The sequence below is a fragment of the Penicillium chermesinum genome (genome assembly GCF_028974085.1).
Source record: "Penicillium chermesinum strain IBT 19713 chromosome Unknown utg000006l:1.0-2335141.0:1.0-2336784.0, whole genome shotgun sequence".
Classification (NCBI taxonomy): Eukaryota; Fungi; Ascomycota; class Eurotiomycetes; order Eurotiales; family Aspergillaceae; genus Penicillium; species Penicillium chermesinum.
Genome location: NW_026695316.1, coordinates 1,029,969 through 1,054,401, shown reverse-complemented (window position 1 = coordinate 1,054,401; position 24,433 = coordinate 1,029,969). Strand labels below are relative to the sequence as shown.

At 50.3% G+C, this 24,433-nt stretch overlaps 6 protein-coding genes across 6 annotated transcripts; 2 read left to right on the top strand and 4 right to left on the bottom strand.

The window, feature by feature from the left end:
- Positions 1–230: 230 nt before the first annotated feature.
- N7468_008182 (Beige/BEACH domain protein) lies at positions 231–8,106 on the bottom strand (the record flags this gene model as incomplete). The annotated part of the gene is made up of 9 exons (XM_058477478.1): positions 231–260; positions 358–735; positions 790–1,095; positions 1,146–1,300; positions 1,364–4,711; positions 4,786–4,839; positions 5,116–5,212; positions 5,265–7,714; positions 7,773–8,106. The coding sequence occupies 9 exons, from the start codon at positions 8,104–8,106 to the stop codon at positions 231–233; spliced, it is 7,152 nt and encodes a 2,383-aa protein (XP_058327823.1).
- Positions 8,107–9,485: 1,379 nt separating this feature from the next.
- Positions 9,486–11,106, top strand: N7468_008181 (S8 family peptidase; the record flags this gene model as incomplete). The annotated part of the gene is made up of 3 exons (XM_058477477.1): positions 9,486–9,854; positions 9,928–10,863; positions 10,924–11,106. The coding sequence occupies 3 exons, from the start codon at positions 9,486–9,488 to the stop codon at positions 11,104–11,106; spliced, it is 1,488 nt and encodes a 495-aa protein (XP_058327822.1).
- Positions 11,107–13,790: 2,684 nt separating this feature from the next.
- On the top strand, positions 13,791–18,839 carry N7468_008180 (uncharacterized protein; the record flags this gene model as incomplete). The annotated part of the gene is made up of 2 exons (XM_058477476.1): positions 13,791–13,855; positions 13,940–18,839. 2 exons carry the CDS (start codon positions 13,791–13,793, stop codon positions 18,837–18,839), a joined length of 4,965 nt encoding a protein of 1,654 aa, XP_058327821.1.
- Positions 18,840–19,501: 662 nt separating this feature from the next.
- On the bottom strand, positions 19,502–21,011 carry N7468_008179 (putative neutral amino acid permease; the record flags this gene model as incomplete). The annotated part of the gene is made up of 3 exons (XM_058477475.1): positions 19,502–20,297; positions 20,362–20,791; positions 20,846–21,011. The coding sequence occupies 3 exons, from the start codon at positions 21,009–21,011 to the stop codon at positions 19,502–19,504; spliced, it is 1,392 nt and encodes a 463-aa protein (XP_058327820.1).
- A 748-nt stretch (positions 21,012–21,759) lies between these two features.
- Positions 21,760–22,539, bottom strand: N7468_008178 (uncharacterized protein; the record flags this gene model as incomplete). Its single annotated transcript, XM_058477474.1, has 1 exon — positions 21,760–22,539. One exon carries the CDS (start codon positions 22,537–22,539, stop codon positions 21,760–21,762), a length of 780 nt encoding a protein of 259 aa, XP_058327819.1.
- Positions 22,540–23,290: 751 nt separating this feature from the next.
- N7468_008177 (polysaccharide deacetylase family protein) lies at positions 23,291–24,392 on the bottom strand (the record flags this gene model as incomplete). Its single annotated transcript, XM_058477473.1, has 4 exons — positions 23,291–23,420; positions 23,499–23,903; positions 23,973–24,234; positions 24,287–24,392. The coding sequence occupies 4 exons, from the start codon at positions 24,390–24,392 to the stop codon at positions 23,291–23,293; spliced, it is 903 nt and encodes a 300-aa protein (XP_058327818.1).
- Positions 24,393–24,433: the final 41 nt, after the last annotated feature.

Here is a 24,433-nt window from a genome sequence, read left to right as displayed (position 1 = left end):
ACGCCGTACTCTATAATTTTCAAACTTTCATTTTTTTAAGTCGAGTTCGTACGATCCCATACAGTTCAAGACGTGTAAAGAGTTGCGCGAATGGGCCTTGCAGTTCACCAGGAAAGAAAAAGATCCGCATGGAGTAGTGTAACGGGAAGGCCGCTGGGAAGTGACTCTGGTTTTGAAGATCCAGTCCTTAGCCGCACGGGTTTTGCTGTCGGGAGCCCATCATTGCCACTTCAGTGCCGCTGGATACAGTTCCACTCATACTAGGATTCGGTTAGTGGGGGCCCGGCAACAAACACTGATCCCAAATTCAGGATCGCACTGGGAGGGAGGGAAGCATTTCAACAGGGGACGACTAACCACTCGTCCAGCCTCGTCACCGGTATATACCACCAGGGGCAGAGCTAAGATACAGCTGATACCCACGGCAATATTGGCGCCGTTGTCGCGATTGCTGTCTGTATGGTGCAATTGTCGGATGAGTTCCAGCTCGAATTGGCTGCCTCGGATGGTCTTGCTCCAGATGTTCACTACGCCGCGGCTGTGGCCGGTGAGCACAAGTTCGCGTTCCAGCCATTCGTTTTGAACTCCCTCGTAGAACACGCAGGACAAGACGTGGTCTTCGCCGGGTTCACAAATGGGCTGATCCACCAAGACATCGCCGTTCAACGTGAACAGGGTAATGCGGTTGCCTCGGCAGACAACGATGTCGCCCGTGACGTCGTTGATACGGGCGCACTGCAGGCCATGAGTTAATATAGGAGCCAGGTTGTAAATGTGATAGGTACTCACGTCAACAGTGCCATCGGCCGGCAAAGATCGCACGAAGCAGTGTCGGTTGAGATCCCACAGCATGATCTGGCCATCGTTCGAAGCGGAAAGTAGAGTACTGAACGATCGAGAGACTGCGAGGACTTTGACTGGTGTGCGGTGACCAAAGAGTGACCCAATGGGTTGTAGGTCTACTGCCCTAGAGGTTGCGGTCACTGTCCAAAAGGAGATTGTACAGTCGGTGCCACAGGTAATGAGGGTGCGAGAGTCCGCGAAGCTAGTATAAGATAGCTGGCCAACGTGGAGATGTTCGAAATGGCCAAGGAGCTAGGAATATTAGCACCAAGGTAGTTATCTATACTTAATCGGCAACATACCTTGCGACTGTCAGTCGCGTAAAATCGGACACTTCCATCGGAAAATCCCCATTCCATGTAATGATCATAGGTGGGTGGGACGTTGATCCGAAGTGCAGCAGTACAAAGCAATCGATCCTGCTTCATGGACAGAGTGGCGACTCGCTGTTCGATGTCTGGAAATACTGTGTCAGCAAGAGTATACACATTCGGCTAGTGGGCGTCACTTTATATCATACCAAGCAGAGATAACGGCATTTGGGTTAGAGATTCCGCAAGTGTGTCCAACCTCGGCACGCGGTGACGCTGATCTTCTCGTGGTGGATGGGGTTTCTGGAAGACCTGATGTGGCGTCTGTCCAAAATTATGGATAATGCCAATAGTTGCTAGCCGTTCCATTGGATCGTCGATGGCGTCCAAATCCTTGGCGCCCTTGTAGGATAGATGATGGAAAACGTTGACCGCTTCAATTGCTGCCTCGCCCTTTTGCTTGCTACCAAATACAAGGTCGATCCAGTGGTGCAGATTTTCTGAGACGTAAGGACTCTCAAGAGCCTCACGATGTTTCTGAATGAAGATCTTAGGGTCGCCTTTGGCCCATGGTGGTAGCTCCACTGAGTCAATTGCCGTGGTCATGTTTTGGAGCAGTCCAAAGTCATACTTGTTGGAGTTGACGAGGAATTCGGGAAGATAGAAAAATTCGGGGGTCAACTCGCGCACGTCTGTCATGTTGCCCCGTGAAGCCGATTCCCAGGCTTTCCTGATGGAATAGAAGAGGCGGTCCGCGTGGTCAAAAGTCCCACCTTGGAGGAGAAGATATGACTTAACGAACGGCTGCAAGCGGATCAGATACGAGCTCACGATCATGGCAGAGGAGTAATGAGTTCCATAGTGAAAAGGAGGCGAATTGTCATCACCCATCTCAGCAAAGGCATTGTATCGCTCCCGGAACCCTGCTTCTCGTTCAGGCGTTTGGCAGCCCATGGGTTTTGACAGATCTCGGAAAGCCTTGGGGTCATTCAAATCAAGTTCTTCGCTTGTATAGTCAGCGAGTACCCATGGGAAGACTGGGTATTGGGTCAAGTCATTGAATGTCCTCCCGGCCAGCGTGTTGATCAGCATGAGATAATGGAAGTTGGAGATCTCTCCACGAACCCACTTGCGGGTAGCGGGATTCGAGGGAAGATGCCCAAAGACACTAGCAAACTTCGATCCGAGGGATCTGGGTTCGTCCTCTTGACTACGCAAAGTCTCATAACGCCAGATATCTTCGGGCCGAGAATGTCCAGCGCTACCAGTGACCTGGGGAGCCATGGTACCAAGTTGTGCAGAAAGCTCATCTCGCACACGAGCGGAGAAAAAAGTGAGCAGATAGCTTGTGCCATCTGTGAAAAAGATCTCGAGCGCAACATCACGGAATAAGAATCGCCGTTTAGAGACGCTCACTAGATCGGACCATTTCCAACTGCGGGTTTCATGCTCATGGAACCGGCGGTCGCTGGATTCTCGTCCGGCGATCATCCGGACGTAAGGGTCTCGCTCATCAGGGGGTGCTTGCCAGACATTCACAATTTCCCCATCTGCACGCTGGAAGAAGCTGTCAAGGATGTAGATGCAGTTTTTACCAAGGATTAAGAGGCCTTCAACAGCCTCTAAGCCGATGATTCGGGACATGTTGCATACGCTTTGGACTTGATCGCCTCTCTGGAGAGATCGCATTACTCTGCGATTTTTGTCTTCGTATTCTTCCATCTCCAGTTTTGGGTCGTCAATCATCTCAAAGTTCTCTTCTAGAATACTTTGACCGTCCGTATCAGCATCCTGTCGCTCCGACTCCATTGATTCGGACTCTTCGGTGATGGGTGTTGATAGGCCGTCTTGGCCGTCTGACAATGCGCGAACCCGGGTGTCGATCTTCACAGCTGGAGGTTCGGAAGCCTTTCGCTTGGGCTGATAGTCCTGATGTTCACCTGAATCGTCTGGTACAAGCCGTATCCGCATGCGACTACGTCCTTCTGTCTGATCGAGTCTCCACTTTCTGTCCTTGTCTTCTGCGAGAAGGCCGCCCGGTCGTCGGAGGTCCAACAGAAGGCTTGAGAATGCGGACCACATGAAAGAAGAGTTATCCTGAAGATCCTGTACAAATCTTCGGGACTTGAGGAATTCCGATGCAGAAATGTTCGAGATCCAATGGGGCAGGGTCGCTTCGTGCTTTCGCATGACATCCTCATCAAATTTCTCCAATTGGGCCCATTGTCTGAGTCGGTCCTTGCGCTTGGTAATTCGATTTTTGGCAGACTCTTGAATCTTGGAATTTTCCTCCTGTACAAAGTTATCCCATGAACGAGACATAATGCCAAAGAAAAGGGCATCGAGGTCATCACGCTGCTCGTCGATCCAGTTGAGAAATGCCTCGTCCTCCATTCCAGACAAGACCTCAAAGCCGTCAGCCAGACGTCGCTGCAGGGTCGGTGGACCGTGGCTTAACAATTCTGTTATCTCGTCCGGCTTTTGGACTAGGATTGTTCGCCAAAGACCAACTGCTGCCAGGCGAATCTCCTCGTTTGTGCTGATAAGCTTAGTGTAAAGGAGATAACTAAGTAACTGAAGGTTTTTTGTCTGGGACTCCAAAGGAGCTAAGAGTACCACTTGCCAGTAGCTGAGCCGTTTCAGCACGGCAAGGGAGTCAGGTTCATCGGCTTCAGACAGCTGGAACAAGACTATCCTATATAATGTAGAATGGATTGCATCAACTGATTGGCTGCAAAGTCGGATACTTTTGAGGGACGATATGTCAGGGCGTTGAAGGTATTCCATGATCGAGCCGAGGGCTTCCAAAGCAGCGCTTGCGCCATCCATGAACCAACCCTCGTATATTGACTCGGCGATGTGAGATGCAAAACGGCCGATGTTGGTAAGTGTACGAGTCTCGTGGAGGATGTTAGGTTTCGAGTTTGGCAGGTCCTTCACCGTAGACAAGAGGCTGGTTAAAATCCAGGAACTGAAATAAGCCTGATGCTCCAAGAACCCGGGCGGGTTTTTATGGTATAGTCCGAGCCCAGAGAAGTCCTTGCGTTCTAGCAGTTGGTCTTCGAATACTGTGAGTACAAGCCCAAATATCAATTTCACGATGGGGCTCTTTTTGCTCGAATCGTCTCCTGTGAAGGTGGGATTTGCCACTTTGCGAAGGCGCGCTGAAGAGGGCTGACGCTTCGACTTATCAGGAGAAACTAGAATGAACGATCCACGGCGTCCATATTCTGGGGCTTCATCAGGACTGCTCGAAAATTCAACAGTCGAAGTCTGAAGAGCAGAGGGAACATTTGCAGCACTTGAGCGTGGTCTGAGGGCAATGTTACTCTCATCAAATAAAAGACCACCCTGGGAAGTATTCAGTTCTGTTCTGGGACTAATGGCATCCACGGTTACAACAATCGGGTAGAGCACAGCTAAAAGCTCTTGGACGTAGTTTGATGTCAAGGTAAACTCTTTGAAAGTCCGTGAAATGCGCCGTGCTTCTTGAAAGAATTCGATGATAGAGGAAATCAAGTGGAATGCATGTGATGGGCGGTCTGACAACGGGACATCTGCAGAAAAGATAATGTCAATAAGATAACATCTCCAACCCCCCCAACCAATACTAGGCCTCCATTGTACGTACCATTTAAGCTGACCTGAGACATCTTGAGGCTCTCGGGAGTGGTAGAATGGTGGTCTAGATCCCCAGACAACATTTTACTCCTGAGCGCACTGCCCAACATCCCAGTAATTGCTGGAAGCATCTCTGGGTGACTATCCGAATATCACCATCCTGTAGAAAGACCTTCAAAAGTCCCCCAACATCAAAAGATCTATCGAGGTCTAGTAGGGCAATGTCCCGGCCGAAAAGAAGAGCAAAACATATAGACCACAGAGCCGGGATATTCCACCATCGTTTGAGATGGTTCCCAAGAATGATGTAGCCTCCATTCTTTTTGGGAGAATTTCTTACTGTAGCCATTTCCATGGATGACCAATAGCCTGGACAAGATCTTGGTGGCGAGGACGACAACTTCCGGCTCATCCTCGCATGAAAGGTACAGAAGCCACTGTGTAACAAACGTTAGAATATGGAGCGATGTGTTTAGCGGCCCGACAAACCTTGTTTGTTACTGCTTTAGCGAACTTTTTCAATGGCGCTTGGTCGAGTGGATTGCACAATACAGCAGTGTATAAACGAAGCATTTCGATTCCCATTGTGGTGGCGGGGACATGCTTCTGGATTTGAGACTTTGCCGACCCTGGCCGGGAGGGACTTCCTAGGTAGCGTAAGCTCTTTTTCTTTTGCAGGCTAGAGGTTGGCTTCGGCATGTGCAAAGTATAAGTGATAGAAAGAGCTAGCGATCTGAGTAGATCTGGCGACATGCTACTCTCGATCAGGGAGCAGAAGGCAGAGAGGCATGGCTTTAAGGTTTCCTGCGTGACCTCGCCATCTTTTAACGTCTCTAGTAATCTTTTACTGACGCGCATTCTTCCGAGTCGCTTTGCATTGAATCGTCGATAGTCGCTCTCAGTAGCAAAGGTCCGGAACTGTGAGAAGTACAATTCATGTACGCAGCTTTCGCCGTGCCGCCATATGTCCAAATCTACCAGCAAGACGCGATAAGCCAGCGGATTGGTGATGATAGATCGGTTTGGTTGATCACAGTCATAACCGACGAACCCAAGTGTTAAGCGCAGCAGGTTCAAGAGTAAGAGGCCGTTCCCGTCAGCACCGAGACTCGTAATTGCACCCTTCACTCCTGGGACGTTGCTGGGTTGAAACCCCAATTTCTCCCGCAGAAGAGCTGCCATGATGCCGTAGCCATTTTCTCGCTCCATTGCTTCACTGTTCCTCCAATTATCTTGCACGGCCTCGTAAAGAGCCTCAACGGCCAAGCAGAGGCTTTCGCTTGTTTCGGATGCCTGAATCATGCTGAGGTGAACAGCAGCACAACCGCCCAGGCACCAACTGACATCATCTAATGACCAAGGAACCGATACCACAGGATCTCCAGCGAGTATCCCAACTCCCTGTGGCTGGGTCAAGGCATCATTGATTGCGGGAGTAGCTCCATTGACGGCAACAGTATTACCACCGGCCTTAGTGAGTTGCTGCAAGCTCCTCGCTGCCTGTTTCGAGAGGCACGTAATCAATTGTGACTCATCTACATTGTTGTTGTCATCGTCATCGAGAACAGCGACAGGGGAGACGTTAATCAAGATTGAGCTTTCACGGACCAGGGTGCCTGCTCGTCTCCGGATTGCAGTGACAATATCAGAGGATTCTTCTTTTCCGGGATGCAGGTGTTCGTTGCGCAGGTTGAGGTTTGCAGAAGCTTTATACGTCTGAAAGGATCCCAAACAGTCTTGAAAGTTTCCGTAATAGCGTGGTCCAAGGTTGAAAAAGACTGCCACCATATCATCACTGTAAGCTTCATCAAATAACATGCCATTAGCAAGCGACCATCTGGAAGTTGATACACCTTTTCCAAGACGCATTGCCAGGTCTTGAGGCGTGCCAAAGAACGCTTGAATCCGAGGAGGCCTGATTGGATTACTACTCGCTGGGACTGAAGGATAGTTGATCTTCAGCTGTTCAACAAACTCTCCGTTTATGAATAAGGAAGCTCTGGAAGATGTAGTGGGTTTCGGCTTCATATGAACCAAGGTGATATGGTACCAGCGACCAGGCTGGAACTTGGCAGATTTGAAGCGAACACTTGGACGAGGCCCACGGATTGAAGTTTGAAGAATGAAGTTCCGGGTATCCTTCTCCACGTATGCGAGAACAAAACATGTCTGGGTGGTGTCGAAAGCCCCAAATATAGTGGTGTGGGTATTGATATCAAATTCATCGAACCTTACCCAGGTTGCCAGAGTGTACCCAGCCGAAAGGTTTGGAGGGAAGGCCCGACCTAGGGTCGCAAACTCCACTGAGCAGAAGCCGTGGAGAGACATGTCGAACTGAATAAAAGGTGGCTCTTTGGAGCCTTTGAGCGCAGATAATAAGAACTTCAAGACTTTTGGATTTTCGTGGGCCTGGCGATATAGTCCCAAAGCATCTTCCAAGCTATTCATGCCCTGGGAGCTGAGAAATCGAGCGAGGTCTTGATAGAGTGCCCTCTCAGCCTCAGGCCGGCTCTCTTCGAACAAGAGTGGAAGTATTGAAGTCAACATGCCTGTGGCATGCAGAGCTACAACGTTTCTGTGGGACTGCGAGGCTAGCTGGCATAGGCATGCAGGAATAGCTAGACAAAGTATACTCTCGCTTTGAGACATCGATTGGTTTAACCACACTCGAATGAAAGGACCTAGGAGCTCTGGAACCTCGACGGTCTCTGTAGAACCCAGCAATTGGTCCACGGCACTTCGAACGTCTGCGGGAGTTACCGAGCTCTGTTCGGGCAGCTTTGATTCCAGCGATAGGAACAGGTCTGCTGCGATCTCTGCACAAAGTGCTGCCGCGAGAATTGCACCGTATAACTGTTTAGACTCGCCCTCAGCTTGGCCTATCTTCAAAACAAGACGCTCAAGCGTCCGTTCCAAAGCCAGTGTCCCTCCTCCCGGGACTTTGCGGGCGAAATATCGTTTGTTCCCAGAATGTTCCTTCAACGCCTCTGCCAGGACCCCCCAGTACATCCTTGAACAGAACTAGCGTGCTCTTTCTTTCCTCTTGTGTCAAGCTATTCGTATCGTATAGCCCTTCAAGCTGGTCCGCCAGAGCCAGGAATGTCTGGAAGCCTTGCAAGTGACGGAACGCATCCTTGGCGACTCGTGGGCGCGGGGTATCAATAAAGGTATGTCGTAGGCGTAAGAGAGGCTCAGTAGCTGTGAGGGCGTCGGAGAGGCTTATGGCATCGGTAGAATTGAGGGATTTTAGCTGGTCGAGGGCGGGTGTAAGCTCTTCCGCCAATCGCTCCGTCGATCCCGAAGGCGAGGGAGGGTGGAGAGGCGGAGACATCTCCAAATCTTATCCACGACCGGGCTGATGGCGAGTGACCACCAGAGATCGTGAATGCGCGTTTGGCGTGGCGATTGAGGCGGTCTGCATTGGTATGAGCGGCGGAAGTGGGGGACGAGTTTCGGATTAGCCACTAGAGCATGCCATCCGGAGAAGGGACGAGTAGGCGCCGGGACCTAGTGCTGTTTTCGTTACAGACCTCTTTGAGATCGACGAGGCTCTACAACCACCCGCGGGGAGTCTAGTATGTCAGGTGACCTTGGGGCTGCTATGTGTGTACATTACGCAGTATAGGAGAGCAGGGCTGTGCAGCCCCCGTTGGGGCAAGTCTACCGATAAGAGCGATAAAAGATAGGCGAGATAGACGGCTGGGCTAGACCTTGATAGTAGAGATCACCCTATGGAGTAACGCCTGTGGGGAATATCGTCCCTTGTGATCCATGTCATGGTACCCTGCAAAAGCGCTTCTTCCTTGTAGCACCCAGGACACCCGTGTGATAATGTTTCAAGGGTTCATTCCAAGAACCCGATGATGGAGAGGATGAATAATGCCGTCAGGCGGAACTCTGTAGTTAAGCACGCGACTTTCGGAGGCCCAGTTGCCTGTATCCGTCACGCAAGACAGTCCGTGCGATGGTATGAGAGGCTGCCAGGTACGGAGTACCCGGGTAGCCTTCATGTACGGACAAATCGTGTTCCATTCGTACAAAGTGGTCACGTATATTCGCTTCCAAAGTTTAGAGTTGGATTAAGCTGGCTGAAATGGCAATTCCACGGTTCGTGAATAACCGAGTCAAGTAACGCCACCGGTATCTGCGGTATCTTTCTCTGTAGGCCTCCATGCGGATCTCCTCATCGGCGGTATTTGCGTATCGAGAAGCTCCAGCACATCATACACTGTCTCCATTTTCCCGATAAGCGCCTATCTATGACTCCTCCGATTTCCGTGTAAGAATGGTGTCGATACTCCGCCTCCTCATTGTAATCTAATGGAGTCCGCCCTGCTCGTGTGCCCAAATTAGCGCCTGCTGGAGCTCCGTTACCATACGAAACTGACTCAGCTTCCCCCGGTCGCCCCTCCCCACCCAATGATCGACAGCCAGCGCCAATCAATTGCCTGGAAGACCCACCGCCAGGTCACCCGCCCCCCATGGATCCCTGTTACGGTACTGTAAAGCTCCTGCTTGCATCATCGCTGCTCCGCCTGCCGTTTGGTCACCCTAGATAAGGTGACTCCGGCCTCCTTCAGCTTCCGTCTCCTCATCTCCTCACCTCCTCTCCCCCATCTTTCCCATCCTTTCTTCAAGACCTGCTCATCCACAAATACTGTTTTATCTTTCCCGTTCATTCCCTATTTCCGTTATTTGAGTCTCAGCATCATGAAAGGCTTCCTCGGCTTGACCGTGCTCCCGCTGCTCGCAGCTGCGGCGCCTAGCTTCTCCGCAGAGTCTATCCACAACGGAGCTGCCCCTATCCTTTCATCTACACATGCAGAGGAGATCCCAGACAGCTATATTGTCGTGTTCAAGAAGCATGTCGACCCCTCGGCCGCTTCTGCTCATCACAGCTGGGTGCAGGACATCCACGCAAGCAACAGCCGCCAGGAGCTGAAGAAGCGTTCGCTTTTTGGCTTCGATTCTGAGGCATATCTGGGCCTCAAGCACACCTTCCACGTAGCTGATTCACTCATGGGATATTCCGGTCACTTCCACGAAGATGTGATCGAACAGGTCCGCCGCCACCCGGATGTGAGTAATAACGGCAACAACAGTCGCTTCCAGTCCATTAAAGAGAGCTCTTGCTAATCATCATGTTTCGTAGGTTGAGTACATCGAGAAGGACTCTGAAGTCCGCACAATGAATGCCAAAGTGGAAAAAGACGCCCCTTGGGGTCTGGCTCGTATCTCGCACCGTGATAGCCTCTCTTTCGGTACCTTTAACAAGTACCTGTATGCTGCTGAAGGCGGTGAGGGCGTTGATGCCTACGTGATTGACACTGGTACCAACATCGAGCACGTTGATTTTGAGGGCCGTGCCACCTGGGGTAAGACCATCCCCGTTGGTGACGAAGATGAGGATGGAAACGGCCACGGAACTCACTGCTCCGGTACTATCGCTGGCGCCAAGTACGGTGTCGCTAAGAAGGCCAACGTTTACGCTGTCAAGGTGCTCCGCTCTAATGGCTCGGGTTCTATGTCCGATGTCGTCAAGGGTGTTGAGTGGGCTGCCGAGGCTCACATCAAGAAAACCAAGGACTCTAAGGCTGGCAAGGTCAAGGGTTTCAAAGGCAGCGTTGCTAACATGAGTCTGGGTGGCGGTAGCTCGGTCACTCTCGATCGCGCTGTCAACGCTGCTGTCGATGCTGGTATCCACTTTGCTGTTGCAGCTGGTAACGACAACGCCGATGCTTGCAACTATTCTCCCGCTGCTGCTGAGAAAGCTGTCACCGTTGGTGCCTCCACCTTGGAGGACTCGCGTGCTTACTTCTCCAACTACGGAAAGTGCACTGACATCTTCGCCCCTGGCCTGAACATTAAGTCCACCTGGACCGGCAGCAAGCACGCCGTGAACATCATTTCTGGTACTTCCATGGCCTCGCCCCACATCGCTGGTCTTCTGGCCTACTACGTTTCTCTCCAGCCTGCCTCTGACTCTGCTTACGCGGTCGAGGGTATCACTCCTAAGAAGCTTAAGGAAGCTTTGATCACCATTGCCACCCAGGATACCCTCACCGACATTCCTTCTGACACCCCTAACGTAAGTCTTCTCCTTCGTGATCCCAAAAAAAGCTCCCCACATGCTGATTTTTGTTTCTAGCTGCTCGCTTGGAACGGTGGTGGTTCATCCAACTACACCGAGATTATTGCCCAGGGTGGTTACAAGGCCGGTGAGGCCAAGGTTGAGGACCGTGTTCGCAAGATCGTCGGCGATGCTGAGAAGCTTCTCCACAAGGAGCTGGGTGCTATCTACAGCGAGATCCACGATGCTGTTGTCGTCTAGATTAGACTGTTGATGGATACCTGTCTGTGACAGGTCTCAAGACGAGCATTTGGATGGATGGATTAACAATGGCGCAGATCACATTTCATTTGGTTTATCTTGTTTCTTGCTTTCCCCTTTGGATGGCCCAACACCACGGGTCCGGTCCCTAGCCGAATGTCGCTCTCCACTTGCCTTTATCATTACCCGTAGTATACGTTTGATCCAACTATGTATACATTCCGCCATGATCTAGAATGCGTTTAGCATTTTCTGATGCTATCAGGACTTGCCATTCAATATAACCTATGTTGGGCTTGGTAATTCTGTTTGTCTGTCATGAAATACTTGGAATTTTGAACTAGGAGATGATCATATTTGAGTTTGGTACTAGTAGAAGAGCTTGTGTCACCTACACCTCCAAATGTTGCAAGTTCAGATGATTTATTTCCGAGCGTGTCCTCTCAACTTGGAGATCTCCTGACTGCCACCGGCAGTGGTACTAGTAGTGATAATGTTGATAATCAAAGTACATGCCCTTTCCTGGCTAGGCTATATCTGCCGCAGGGTTCATTTCGCTTGAAGAATCCTTGGCTTTGGGTGGTACAAGTTGCTGCCCACTGGCAGGATTTCTTGTGCCGACATGCGGAGCACGCATGAGTCGTACATGTAGAACCTCGAGGGCATGGGGTAAGCAAACTCTACCGAAGAACTACTAGTAGTACATGATACGAGTAGTAGAAGCTTAAATATTCGATCGGATAAATCAAAGATTCAACATCCGGATACGCGAAACCCTTCAAAAAGTGAGAACCCAATTTCTTTCATCCATAATATTCAAGTTCTTCAGCGTATCAAGAACGTCCGAACTCCAAAAGTATTTTTCTAAAAAAAAAAAAAATCCAACCTGTAGGAGGTTAAAATGCCACAATAAGAAGGAAGAAGACTTCCGTGTTTGAATACGCCTTGCTCGCTGAATATGTAGTTGGCTTTCCTACTTATAGCTTAGCATTGCCCTCCATTATCTTGCCCTCCATTATCTTTCCCTCCATTATCTTTCCCCTCGACGCACTCCTGGTCTGTCTCTTCTTCGTTCTGACCACCGCCGCCGCTCACACTAAACTACCTGATGCCTGGATCGCTATCGCGATCACTAGCGCCAAAACGATCCTTCTCCTTCGCCTCCTTCTCGTTTTCTTTATCTGAAGTAGCCTTGCCTGGGATTGTTGGGGGAGAAGGAGGGTTATTCCTTTGTCGAGAATTCGTCGGATTTCCTATCCATCTCGCTTTCTATGATTCCGCCACAAGAATGAGGCGTTGAAGTTACGCGGTGGAAACTACGGATAGCACTAGAGGAAGGCCATGCTTGCTTTGAGATAGGCATCGTAGTACATAGAGCTCCTACTAAGCACGATGAGCGCGAAGTCCCGATGGTAGGTATCGTCGACGTGCAAGTATAAGAATCTTGTGCCAGGATGCGAGTCATTGAGGCCAAGGCTGGGGACCCTTTGCGTCCAGAGGGAGGAGGTTATACACACTGCGACTTTGGCCCATTCTCATCTGACAGACTATGGAGTCCATCTGTGAGTCGACCTAGCCATGATTGCGAAGTTTCGAGAGCCCTTTCAATCATGCAGCGAAAATGGCCCACATTTGGAGGCAAAGACGCGATGACGCAAAGGCACGATACGCAAGAAGCGGAAGAATGAACAGAGACAAGTCGAAGACGCGAGGTTGGCATCGGTGGAACCGGCAGATTCAACCGAGCTCGAATGAGTGAAGTATACTAGGTTTTGTGAGTTTCGACCGTTTGACACTGAAAATCGGCGCTAGACCTCGTGATTCGTATCTGATCAGGGTGGTTCGGATAACCCAGAGTCGGACAATCGATAACAAGTGGGGAGTCAGACGCGATAAGAAGCGATCGGCGCTGCAGCGAGTCATCCGCTCCAAGCTCGAAATGCACGAGCGGTAGCCGTTTTAGCCCCCAGCCTTGATTTCATAATCCTCCCATTGGGCGTCCGGGCGATAGCCGGAGACGGAAGCGGGGGATTTCTAGAGTAGAGAGACAATGTCTTTGTATCAGGAACCAGGGCAAACTGTCTAAAACACATGGAGCCGAGTAGTTTGAAACCGGAGGAGGCTTCTATAGCCCAGACACATATAGCCTTTCTGAGGGTGCCATGCAGTGCCTGTAAAGGGCGCTCCAGAGAATTCAGAATGAGGCGTGAGGACCCTAACTGGTACCTGGGCCCACTGCGCGGATGAGTGGCGGAGGATGTCACCTTACCGGGAACCAGTTCCACCGCCGAATTGAGGTTCAGACGGTCAAAAACTTTCTTCGTCCTCGCGAACCCTGCCTTCTATCGACTTTCCTCTGTGCCTGAGATAATTTTTGTGCCGCCTGCCTGACGCCGTTAACGTTCACGCCAACGGCCCTCGGCTCCGGACTTTTGTCGCCCCGAAGTTCGTTTTCCGGTTTCACGCAAGTTGCCATGCTGCCTTTAGCCTGACCGTCATTGCGAGTCGTGGATTGTTCTTGATCCTGTCGGAGGAACAGAGGAGGAGAGGGTGCCCTCTTTGATTAGTTTTCCTCTTAAAAAAAAGACTAGGGTGACCGGCACTCATTCACCAGTCGTCTTCTCTCAAAATACGCCTCTACGGCTTTCCGGGAAGCTTGCTTCTTTTGCGCTCCCCGCAAAGCCATGCTCCCGCAATGTCAAGGCCCTATCTGGGCTATCGATGACCTGTCGCCATGCTTCCAGCACAAGTGAGTGTCCCTGAAGGATTTTGGACCCGCATGTTCTGTTCCACCTTGAGTAGCTGTGCTGCGACCGGTGCTGATCGTCATTAGTGTTCTGCAAGTCATTCTGCCACTCGCAGCGTCCGGTCTCTCCTTGCTACTTATCCTCGTGCGCCTGATTTATCGCTACTTCTCTTCCAATAAAGATGTCGCCTATAAGATCTTGTCCAACGACGGCCCAGAACCTGAAGTCTTCAACGCTGCCGAAGATGAGACGGATCCCATACTTAACCAAGCAGTACAGAGCGAACAGTTGGAGCTTGAGGTTGATCGCCCTCGCGGAGAGGTGACCTTTGTCGCATTGGAGATCGCTGCGCTTATTGGCCAAGTTGCAGTCTATATTGTGATTTTATGGACGCGGGCTTGGGGTCGCTATGGAATTCTTCCGGCGATCGCAGGTCTTGTTTCGTGGGGATATGTTCTGTTCTTGGTTATGGTGCGCTTGCTCCTATCCACCCTAGACCTCTCTTCAGCACCGCGATTATGGAACCATACCGCTGCTCTGTACGGTTTGCAATGGATTTTCAACATCATGGTCTTCCGCTCCACAGTCATCCACCCGATTTCTAAGCACGCTCTTATCCTCAGCAGCGTTGGATTTGCGCTGAATTCGATCCTTTTGATTGTCGCATTGACTACTCGTCGGGGCAACAAGCCAGTCCTTGTGGAACGAGAAGATGGATTAGAGCCACCGCGCCATCCTATGGCCAGTCTCTTATCACTGGCCACATACTCCTGGCTAGATCCATTGGTGTGGAAAGGATACCGCCAACCGTTAGAGCTGCAAGACGTATGGAACCTGACCCCTTCGCAAAAAGCAGCCCATGTTTTGTCAGACTTTCGAAAGCGCCAGATGAAAGGCTCTTTGGCCTGGAAGCTCATCCGATACTTTGCAGGGACGATTTTGAAACAAGGTTTATGGACCATATTTGCCAATTTGTTCACTTTCGTGCCTAGTCTCCTACTCAAGGCTATTCTAGAATACGTGGAAGACCCCCGCTCAACGACCCCCAACGCTGCTTGGCTGTACGCAATCCTCCTATTCTCTTCTGCCATTGTGCAGGGTGTTGCTGATGGCCAGGCTCTCTGGATGGGGCGTAAGATGGGTGTAAAGATTCGCGCCATTATCATCGGAGAGATCTATGCCAAAGCGCTCCGACGTAAAGCTGGTGCCGCTACCGATGCTGCTCGAAAGGCGGCAGAGACCGAGCAGGCTCCAAAGGATACCAAAAAGAAGAAGGGCCTTTTCTCTTTCGGCCGGAAAAAGAAAGCTGTCAACGGGACTGATACAGAGACAGGGCCTAAGCCTGATGATAAAGAGGCCGCTTCCCAGGCTAACATCGGTACCATTATTAATCTTATGGCCATTGACTCCTTCAAAGTTAGCGAGGTCGGCGCCTACCTACATTTCCTCTGGGCTAGTGTACCTGTGCAAATCATTATGGCCATCACTCTTCTCTACAAGATTTTAGGGTTCAGCTCTTTTGCAGGTATCGCCTTGATGGTTCTCATGCTGCCCGTCAACCTCTTCATTGCGCGTCAGTTCAACAGAGTCCAGAACGATATTCTCAAGGGCACCGATGCTCGTATTCATGCTACCAACGAGGTTCTGCAAAATATCCGGATCATCAAGTACTTCGCTTGGGAGAGACGATTCCAGGATGTTGTCAACGAGAAGCGCAAAACCGAACTGAAGTCGCTCCGCGCTCGTTACATCCTTTGGTCCTGTGCTGCTACAGTTTGGTATGGCACTCCGATTTTGATTACTTTCCTGTCATTCTTCTTGTTCACTATCGTGGAAAAGAAGCAATTGACTCCCTCTATTGCTTTCCCTGCCCTCTCAATGTTCTCGCTCCTTCGGATCCCACTTGATCAGTTAGCCGACATGGTGGCCCATGTTCAGGAATCGAAGGTATCCTTGGACCGTGTTGACACGTACCTTAACGAGGACGAGACCGAGAAATACGATCAACTGCGTGAAAGCTCCGTCCCTGATGAGGAGCCCGTTATTGGATTGGAGAAAGCGACACTTACGTGGGGCACAAGCATGCCTCAAACCCAGACTTCGGCTGCTGAGGTTGGAGCCGATGGATTCCGCCTGATTAACATTGATGTCAAATTCCCCATCAAACGTCTCAGTATTATTGCGGGCCCCACTGGGTCAGGGAAAACATCTTTGCTGATGGCTCTGCTTGGTGAAATGAGACTCATCGAAGGTCGTGTTCATCTGCCTGGTGGAATATCTAACCGCTCTGACCTTCCAGTGGACCCTCAAACAGGCTTGATTGATAGTATCGCCTACTGTGCCCAAGAGGCGTGGCTGGTCAACGATAACGTGAAAGAGAATATTATCTTTGCCTCTCCATATGACGAGAAGCGTTATCGCGCCGTCCTCAAGGCATGTGCTCTGGAGCGGGATATTGAGATTCTTGATGCCGGTGACCAGACTTTGGTTGGTGAGAAAGGAATTAGTCTGTCAGGTGGACAGAAGCAGCGCATTTCCCTTGCCAGAGCTGTATACAGTAGTGCACGCCACTTGCTCTTGGACGATTGTCTCTCAGCTGTCGACTCCCACACCGCCAAACATATCTTCCGCCAAGCATTGACGGGACCTTTGATGTTGAACCGTACATGTATCTTGGTTACTCACAACGTCGCTCTGACTGTCCCTCAATCCGACTATGTGGTGGTTCTCGACAACGGAAAGGTCAGCGCCCAAGGAAAGCCCGGTGACGTTGCCGCGACGGGCGCGTTGGGCGATGATCTCTTAAAATCCCGCCCTGGCTCTCGAGCTAGCTCTGCTCATTTGTCGCGCGCCCAATCCGATACTGAGACCGAAGAAGAAACTGCCAACCAAACAACTGGGGCCAATGGAACAGCCACTGCTGCGAGAGACAAGAAACAGGAGGACGAGAAACATAGACTCAAAGAAGGCAAAGCAACCGGAGGTGTCAAGTGGTCTACCATCAGCATGTATCTGAGCGCCATGGGCCCATGGTATTACTGGATCGCTGCTGCCGGTGTATTCATCCTTCAGCAACTGGGCTCCGTTTCCACCAATATTTGGATTCGCCAATGGGCTAATGCTTACAACACTGAAAGTGTTGGTATTGACAATGACGTTGGAAATTATGCCGCAGCTGCCCACCTCAAACCTCCTAGCTTCAATGTCGGCAGTGTCTCCAAAGTCAGCTCCTGGGCCCCACCGCAGCTTTCTTCCAAGTCAGGCCCTACTACTCCTGATGGCCAAGTAAATGTGATGTATTACCTGACGGTTTACGCACTTCTTGGACTTGCATATATCGCAATTTCTCTGACGCGAGAGGCAGTGCTTTTCTGGGGCTCTCTTCATGCATCATGGAAGATCCATGATCGGCTCTTGAAGGCTGTGATGCATGCCAAATTCCGATTCTTCGATTCTACACCTCTTGGTCAACTGATGAACCGCTTCTCCAAAGATGTTGAGTCTGTTGACCAGGAGGTTGCGCCTGTCGCAATTGGTATGCTTCACAGTCTGGCCTCGGTCATCATGATTGTTATTCTGATCTCCGTAATTACCCCCGGATTTCTTATCGCCGGTATTTTCATCACCTTAGTCTACACTGCCCTAGGTGCTGTCTACTTGAACTCGTCGCGGGATCTCAAGAGACTGGAGTCTGTCCAGCGCAGTCCACTTTACCAGCAGTTTGGGGAGACTCTCAATGGTATTGTTACGATCCGTGCCTACGGTGATGGCCCCCGCTTCATTGTTGACAACCATCGTCGAATCAACTCTTACAACCGCCCTCACATCTACCTTCGGGCTAGTAACCGCTGGCTTGCATTGCGTGTTGACTGGACCGGTGCTTTGGTGTCGTTCTTTTCCGCAACATTCGTCTTAATAAATGTTGGAAAGATCGACGCCGGTGCTGCTGGTCTCTCCCTGACCTACGCAGTTACTTTCACCGAGAATGTTCTTTGGCTTGTTCGTCTGTATTCAGAAGTGCAGCAGAACATGAACTCCGTTGAACGTGTCAAAGAGTACTTGGAGATTGACCAGGAAGCTGCGTCTATAATTCCCGAGTCCCGCCCAGTTAAAGGCTGGCCGACCGAAGGGGCTGTTGAGTTTACCGGCTATACTACACGTTACCGCCCTGACTTAGACCCAGTGTTGAAGGAGGTCTCTTTCTCTGTCAAGCCCGGCGAGAAAGTGGGCATTGTTGGTCGTACAGGTGCAGGAAAGAGTTCTCTCGCATTGGCACTGTTCCGAGGATTGGAGGCCGAGAAAGGCAGTATCTCGATTGATGGCGTCGACATTGGTTCTATTGGTTTGCGCGATCTCCGGGAAGCTATTACAATCGTTCCCCAAGACCCAACCCTTTTCACGGGTACAATCCGGAGCAATCTTGATCCATTCAGCCTATTCACAGATGAAGAGATCTTCACTGCTCTCCGCCGTGTGCATCTCATCGGACCCAGTAGCTCGGGGTCCACAACCCCGATCACAGATGCCAATGGCATGAACGGAAGTGTTGCTACTCTTGCTGACAACAAAAATGTCTTCCACAACCTTGAGAGCTTGGTCTCCGAGTCTGGATCGAATTTGTCCCAAGGCCAGCGACAGCTGCTGTGTCTTGCTCGCGCCCTTTTGAAGAAACCTCGTGTTTTGATGATGGATGAAGCCACCGCTTCTATCGACTACGCCACTGACGCAAAGATTCAAGAAACCCTGCGTGAATTGAGTGATAGCACGATAATAACCATCGCCCATCGTTTGCAGACCATCATCGATTACGACAAGGTCTTGGTCCTTGATCATGGCCGTGTAATCGAGTTCGACCATCCTTGGGTCCTCATTAATCTTGAGAATGGTCTGTTCCGTAGCATGTGCGAGAACAGCGGCAACATGGATACCCTTCTCGAGGGTTCCAAACGTGCTTGGGCCCAGTCTCACCTTGTTGATGACTCCTAGGCGTATTATATACCTCCGTTATTGATTTTGACTTTGCGTACATACTATGTTTTTCGCTGATACTTACGTTTCTCACAAAACCTCTCTCGCACCATGTGTGAAGTTTACCAAAAAGACTCGTATCTATCGACATCTCATTTCTCTGGGTGGCTTTCTGTTATTACTGTCGTCATATCTAGATGACCCTTTGACTCATTACTCCGGCGTTTGGGCACTGATTTCCTCCCCATGCAGTTCATGTCCTACCCCTTTACTTCTTTATCATTTCCCGATCTTCTGCTTTCTGATTAGACTCCTTCAATAGTTCGTAGCATTGACACTACGGAGCTTGATAGACGAGGACATGATTCAATAATAGTACATCCTCATCTTCCAAATTTGAAGTCACCTTAGATCCCCAAGTTGAACAGCCTTGGAACAGCTTCACTATTTACCATACTTGCATCTTAGCGCTATGACTGGAATTTGTACGAGATGATTCAGCAGATTGCTCATCCTTTGGAAGCCTAAAGAAGCTCTCATGTTTTCTATGCGATTTAAAATCCCAGCTTCTCAAGTTGGTGATCAGACTGAAATGAATATGTCCAAGTCCGCTTTGGATTAAGGAGAAAACTAAATACACACATTATAGCAAAACTAATAAAATACACATAGATCCGCCTTTATGACGACCCGCTATTATCAGCACAAGAAAACGCAGAAGATATCTGCCCATCTCGATACGCCGCGTTAATCTGAACAATAACCCCGTAGGTACCACCAACCGCCAAGAATATTCCAAGGAATAGTAAAAACACGTGGAAAACATACACAGTCTTCCGCACGATGCTCCCTTTCCAATAATTGGCGTGACTATACAGCCACAACCAGCCAGGGAGTGTGATTGCCAATGGAGCAAAGCACAAGGCACCCACGAGCGCGAGGACATAATTGAAGATCGGAATCGCGCACGCCAACACGAAAGAAATCGAAGCCATCGCGAAGACGCAGCCGAGCCAGGTGCCCCAGTGGACAGCCGTGTTGGCTTGAAGATGCCGCGAGTTACGCAGAATTCGAACGAATAGATACTTGGCCGCGACGTGCACGTAGAGACAACCGCTGACGATCAAGCCCGGCAGGGCAATGCCATAGGCAACCTTCTTCACGGTGGTACCGGCACTGCCAAGAGATGGGGACGCAATCCATTTACCGCACCAAGCGTAGATCACTAGGCTGAAGGTCAGATAGGAGGCCGTCACCACGCTCATGCTCAGATACACAGCCTTGGGGTAGTCCTTGGGCCTGCGCATCTCGGAGATGACGGGCAGGAAAGCGGACGTAGCAGCGCTGGAGACGAAGATGGTAGCCGCGGCGGTGATGCCGGTCGCGAAGTCAGGATTTCCGATGACTCTGTACCCAAGGTCAAAGTCTCCTGTCTGAGGGGCGGCGGCGGGACGGTCCCTAGTGGTCACGGCAATTCTAGGCTTCGTTAGAACATGTATTTTCCGGGGAGAAGAAGGAGAATGGGAGGGATGATACGTACACAATTATAAATACAGCGATATATACGCTGGCAAACCCGAGCCAGGTTAGCCAGCCGATATGGGAAAACTTGCGGACACTCGCACAGCCGGCGATGACAATAGTCGCAATGAAGGTGAACCAGACTGTGCAGATTGCGTGATGAGACAATGCGTTGAGTGCCGTTGATACGCCGATGATGCCAGATGCAGCGACGATCACATAGCTGATGGTGAACAAGACCCCGACCACCTCCTTTAGAATAGGCCCGCCAACGACCTGAGCCATATCGGCAATTGAATGGCACCCGGGGTAGGCATTACGGAAATTGCCCTGGACAATGGCACAATAGGTATTGAGAAGAGTCCAGCCGATCACATTGACGGCACCAGGGAAAGCACCCAGCTCATACATTAGTGACGGGATGGAGAGGACACCAGTAGCAAAAATGACTGAAGAGCGCTGGCTGTTAGTCGTAGCCAGGTGATACTTGCGCAGCTACTTACTTTTGACAAAAATGACACCGGCACGAATCCAGCTGACGGTGCGGAAGTCGACCTGGCCTTCGCCGCGTTTGAAGACTTCATGTTGCTCGTGGAGCTCAGCCTTTTGGGTGTCATGGTCGTTCGAGGTGCTATGGGCCTCCTTAATGTCAATGTCGGTTGACGACATGGCGGACGGGAAGCGACTAGTTGGACTTGGGGAACAACAGTCTAGCGTCCTTGGGAATGAACAAGCATGGCATTCCCAGGGGATCTGAGGGCGTATATAGGGCCGAGAGCAAGAGAGGCTCCCTTATCTGGCCGTCCGATTTTTTCCCACTCACCAGACGGTCATTTCCCGCCCAAGGGCTGAGCAAAGGGGATTAAATTCCAGTGATCCGGGGCTCTGCTAGCCAAACGATAACCATTTAGCTTCTGTATGGTCGTGGTCCACTTTGCTTCCCCGCGAATTCGAGCTGTTCGATACCAGCAGTGGAGGCTGATAGGGGGAACTCCGAGTATTTTTGGGGTTATTGGGGTACCCTGGTGTATCTTGTTGGGGTAATACCGGAGATCTAGATACCTACCCCATTGGAATTTGGGGTAGGAGGAATCCATATGTTATCACGATGCCATTAAACAAGATGTAATCAACTTGAGTAAGGCCATCCAGAAATTAGAATACGATCAGACTTGAGCTTTAGGTGAGGGCTTAGTAGATGCCGTATGGACTGAGGAATCCAAGATTATGATGCTGATGCTGGGTAATGCCTTGGGAGGTGACTGGCAAATTACAAGGAACTGAGGGGAACAAGAAAGTCAACTCATACATGCTGGACTGGGTATTGATGCTCTCACTTTTGAGATTCTATCTTTTTCCATTCTTATGATTTTGCAACCTTTCCGGGATCAAAAGCCAACCCCACAAACACCATCCATTACTCCTGGCTGAGTTCGGCAATGTCGAAGCGGAGACAGACAGAATTCCCATGCCGGTAAGTGTTGATGCACTCGATTCCGTGCGTTCCCCTCTCAAACGCTCCCAGCATTATGAACCCCATCATCCTGCCGATTCGGGTGCCCATGATCCCTAGGTATTCCCTAGAACCGCTGGGCCAGGCGTGGAGTTGCCTCTGAGGTGGGTTGTCCTGGTCCCACCCCGAGTACAACCCCCGCACGAATCGGCCAGTCTGGCTATTGATAACCGAACAAAAGAAGACATATCTCAAGTCCTCTGTACTGCCATGGTGCCGTTCATAGAGCGCAAGGGAAACTTGCGACATGAAAGGGATACCAACCTCATTGCCGTTGACACTGCGTGCCACGCCCCAATGGACAATTGCCCCTTTGACTGTGAGGCCCTCCCAGTGACCAACTGAGTAATTTGTCGCACTGTCATAAGTAAGGGTCCAGTGCAGGTAATCCGTCTCCTGGCGAGGGAAATCCGTTTGGGATGGGAGGACGATATCCCGCTCGAGGCTTGCAAGGGGCGTAAAATTGACGCTTCTGTCGACTTCATCTGCACTTTCAAAGATCTCCTCCCAAGTCAACATGCTGATACTGCCTGGACAAGTAGGATCGTTTGGGTTGCGGATCCATTCCATCATCTGGGCTCCTCGTGTGATATACCCGTCGTCGGGCAATACCATATCCCGCATGGCTTCCAGAGCTTCAAAAGCTTCAAATTCAAGGTGATCTGAAGTTTCACTGTCCGACATTGCGCAAGTGCTCCAGTGCAACTGCTCCAGTGATGAAGACACGTTAATATTTGTGACTTCGATGTCAAAGGCTGTCAAACGAAAGTGCTCACCTTTTTGCAAGGGCTACTGCTACAGGCGATATGGAAAGTTGAACGATAGAGCCCCGATGCTCTATTATTCTCAAAGAAGGAGCTGATTTGCACGGCAAATAACGCGTTCAATGTCGTTGCTGGAAAGGTACGGCGCGGGCGATCAATAATATCCTTTGTGTATGGACAATGGAAAAGATAGGCTTCGAATCAATTATGATGGGCTGACACGAAGACTGGGGATATGAAATGAATAGTATTGTGGAAGAAATTCAAAGCGACGCGTGGTGAATGGTCTCTCCGCCTGTGATGAAAACAGGTCCCTGTCTTCATAGTTCCGGATATCGCCATTGAACACCGCCATTGGCACGGCGGTGGGTTCAAGCCATGCAGTATTCTCATTTCAGTGTGAGCATATCCCATTCTTCACTTGGGGCTTCAAGCAGTACAAATTGATATGGTATCACGCTTCCTTCATCCTGAATTGTGGCATATAAACCTATTCCTGGGATTTATCATTATCTACGAGAAATTATACAAGCTTCGATGAAGCACTCGTACTTGATTTTAGATAGAGAAAACATCATTACATTGGAAGAAATAACAAACCAAAATACCCTGCACGCCGCCTTAAGTCACGATTCGAGTCTTCTACTTCCATGAACGCATCCAACTAGGTACTAGGGTCTTTTCACAGATTTTGGCATCAGGGCTCCAGGTGGCGCTTGGTTCTTCTTCTTGAACTCATCACAGACTTGCTCCATAGTCACAAACTCAACTCCATCATGCTTCTTGAAATGTTCAATAAGCCTAGTCCATGTTAGCATATGATTTCACAAGCCTTTTGAAAGAGAACTGAAATCCGAAGAGAACCTCAACTGAACACACCTTTCATGCATCAAAATAACGTGCGGTCGACCCGAGACATCTGGATGGATAGTGATTGGGAAAATGAACTCATCGTACTCCCGATAGAAGTAGTCAAAGTGGTCTCGCCATATATCCTCAACATCACGTGCATTGACAAAGCCATGGCTATTGGGAGCTTTCTTGATGAACATCATGGGGGGCAGATCGTCAATGTACCAATTTGAAGGAATCTCCACTAGGCCAGTCTGCGTGCCACGTTCCAGGGGCTTCATCCAATCCTCAGCTTTTTTGCTGTAGTCAATTTTGGTCCAGCTGTCACCAGTTCGCAGATAATAAGCCTGGCAGTCCTCATGGCTCATACTATGGTCATATTCAATTCCGTAGTCAAGTAGTAGCTGGGCGCCTTCTTGGCTTGTTTCCCACCTAGGGCTCAAGGATCAGATTTAAATATGCGGGTTTGGTGAGTGGAATCTTACCAGGGTGCCACACTACCACGGGGGGGGCTTGCCCGCAAATTCAGTCAGCATCTTATAGGTCTTGTCTAGGACATCACGCTGTTGCTCGATGCTCATGTCAGTCGGGTTTTCGTGGGAGTATCCGTGAAGCCCTATCTCGTGACCGGCATCGCGAACTGCAGCCATATCCTCTGGGAAAGTCTCGAGCGAATGGCCCGGAATAAACCACGTCGTCTTGATTTGATACTTATCAAACAGCTTCAAAAGCCTTCTGGTACCGACTGTGCCGGCCCACACTCCTGTTCGCAGGCTGAGCATGCATTCTATGATCTAGGGCTGGTGCAGTCTTACCTCGGCTGATGTCATTGGTGGAATCTTCGCCTCCGTATGACCCAAGCCAACCGGCTACAGCGTCAACATCGACGCCGTAGGTAATGAGGACTCTTTTTGGAGCCATTGTGATTCGGCACGTTGATAAGTACCGGTGGGAGTTGGTAA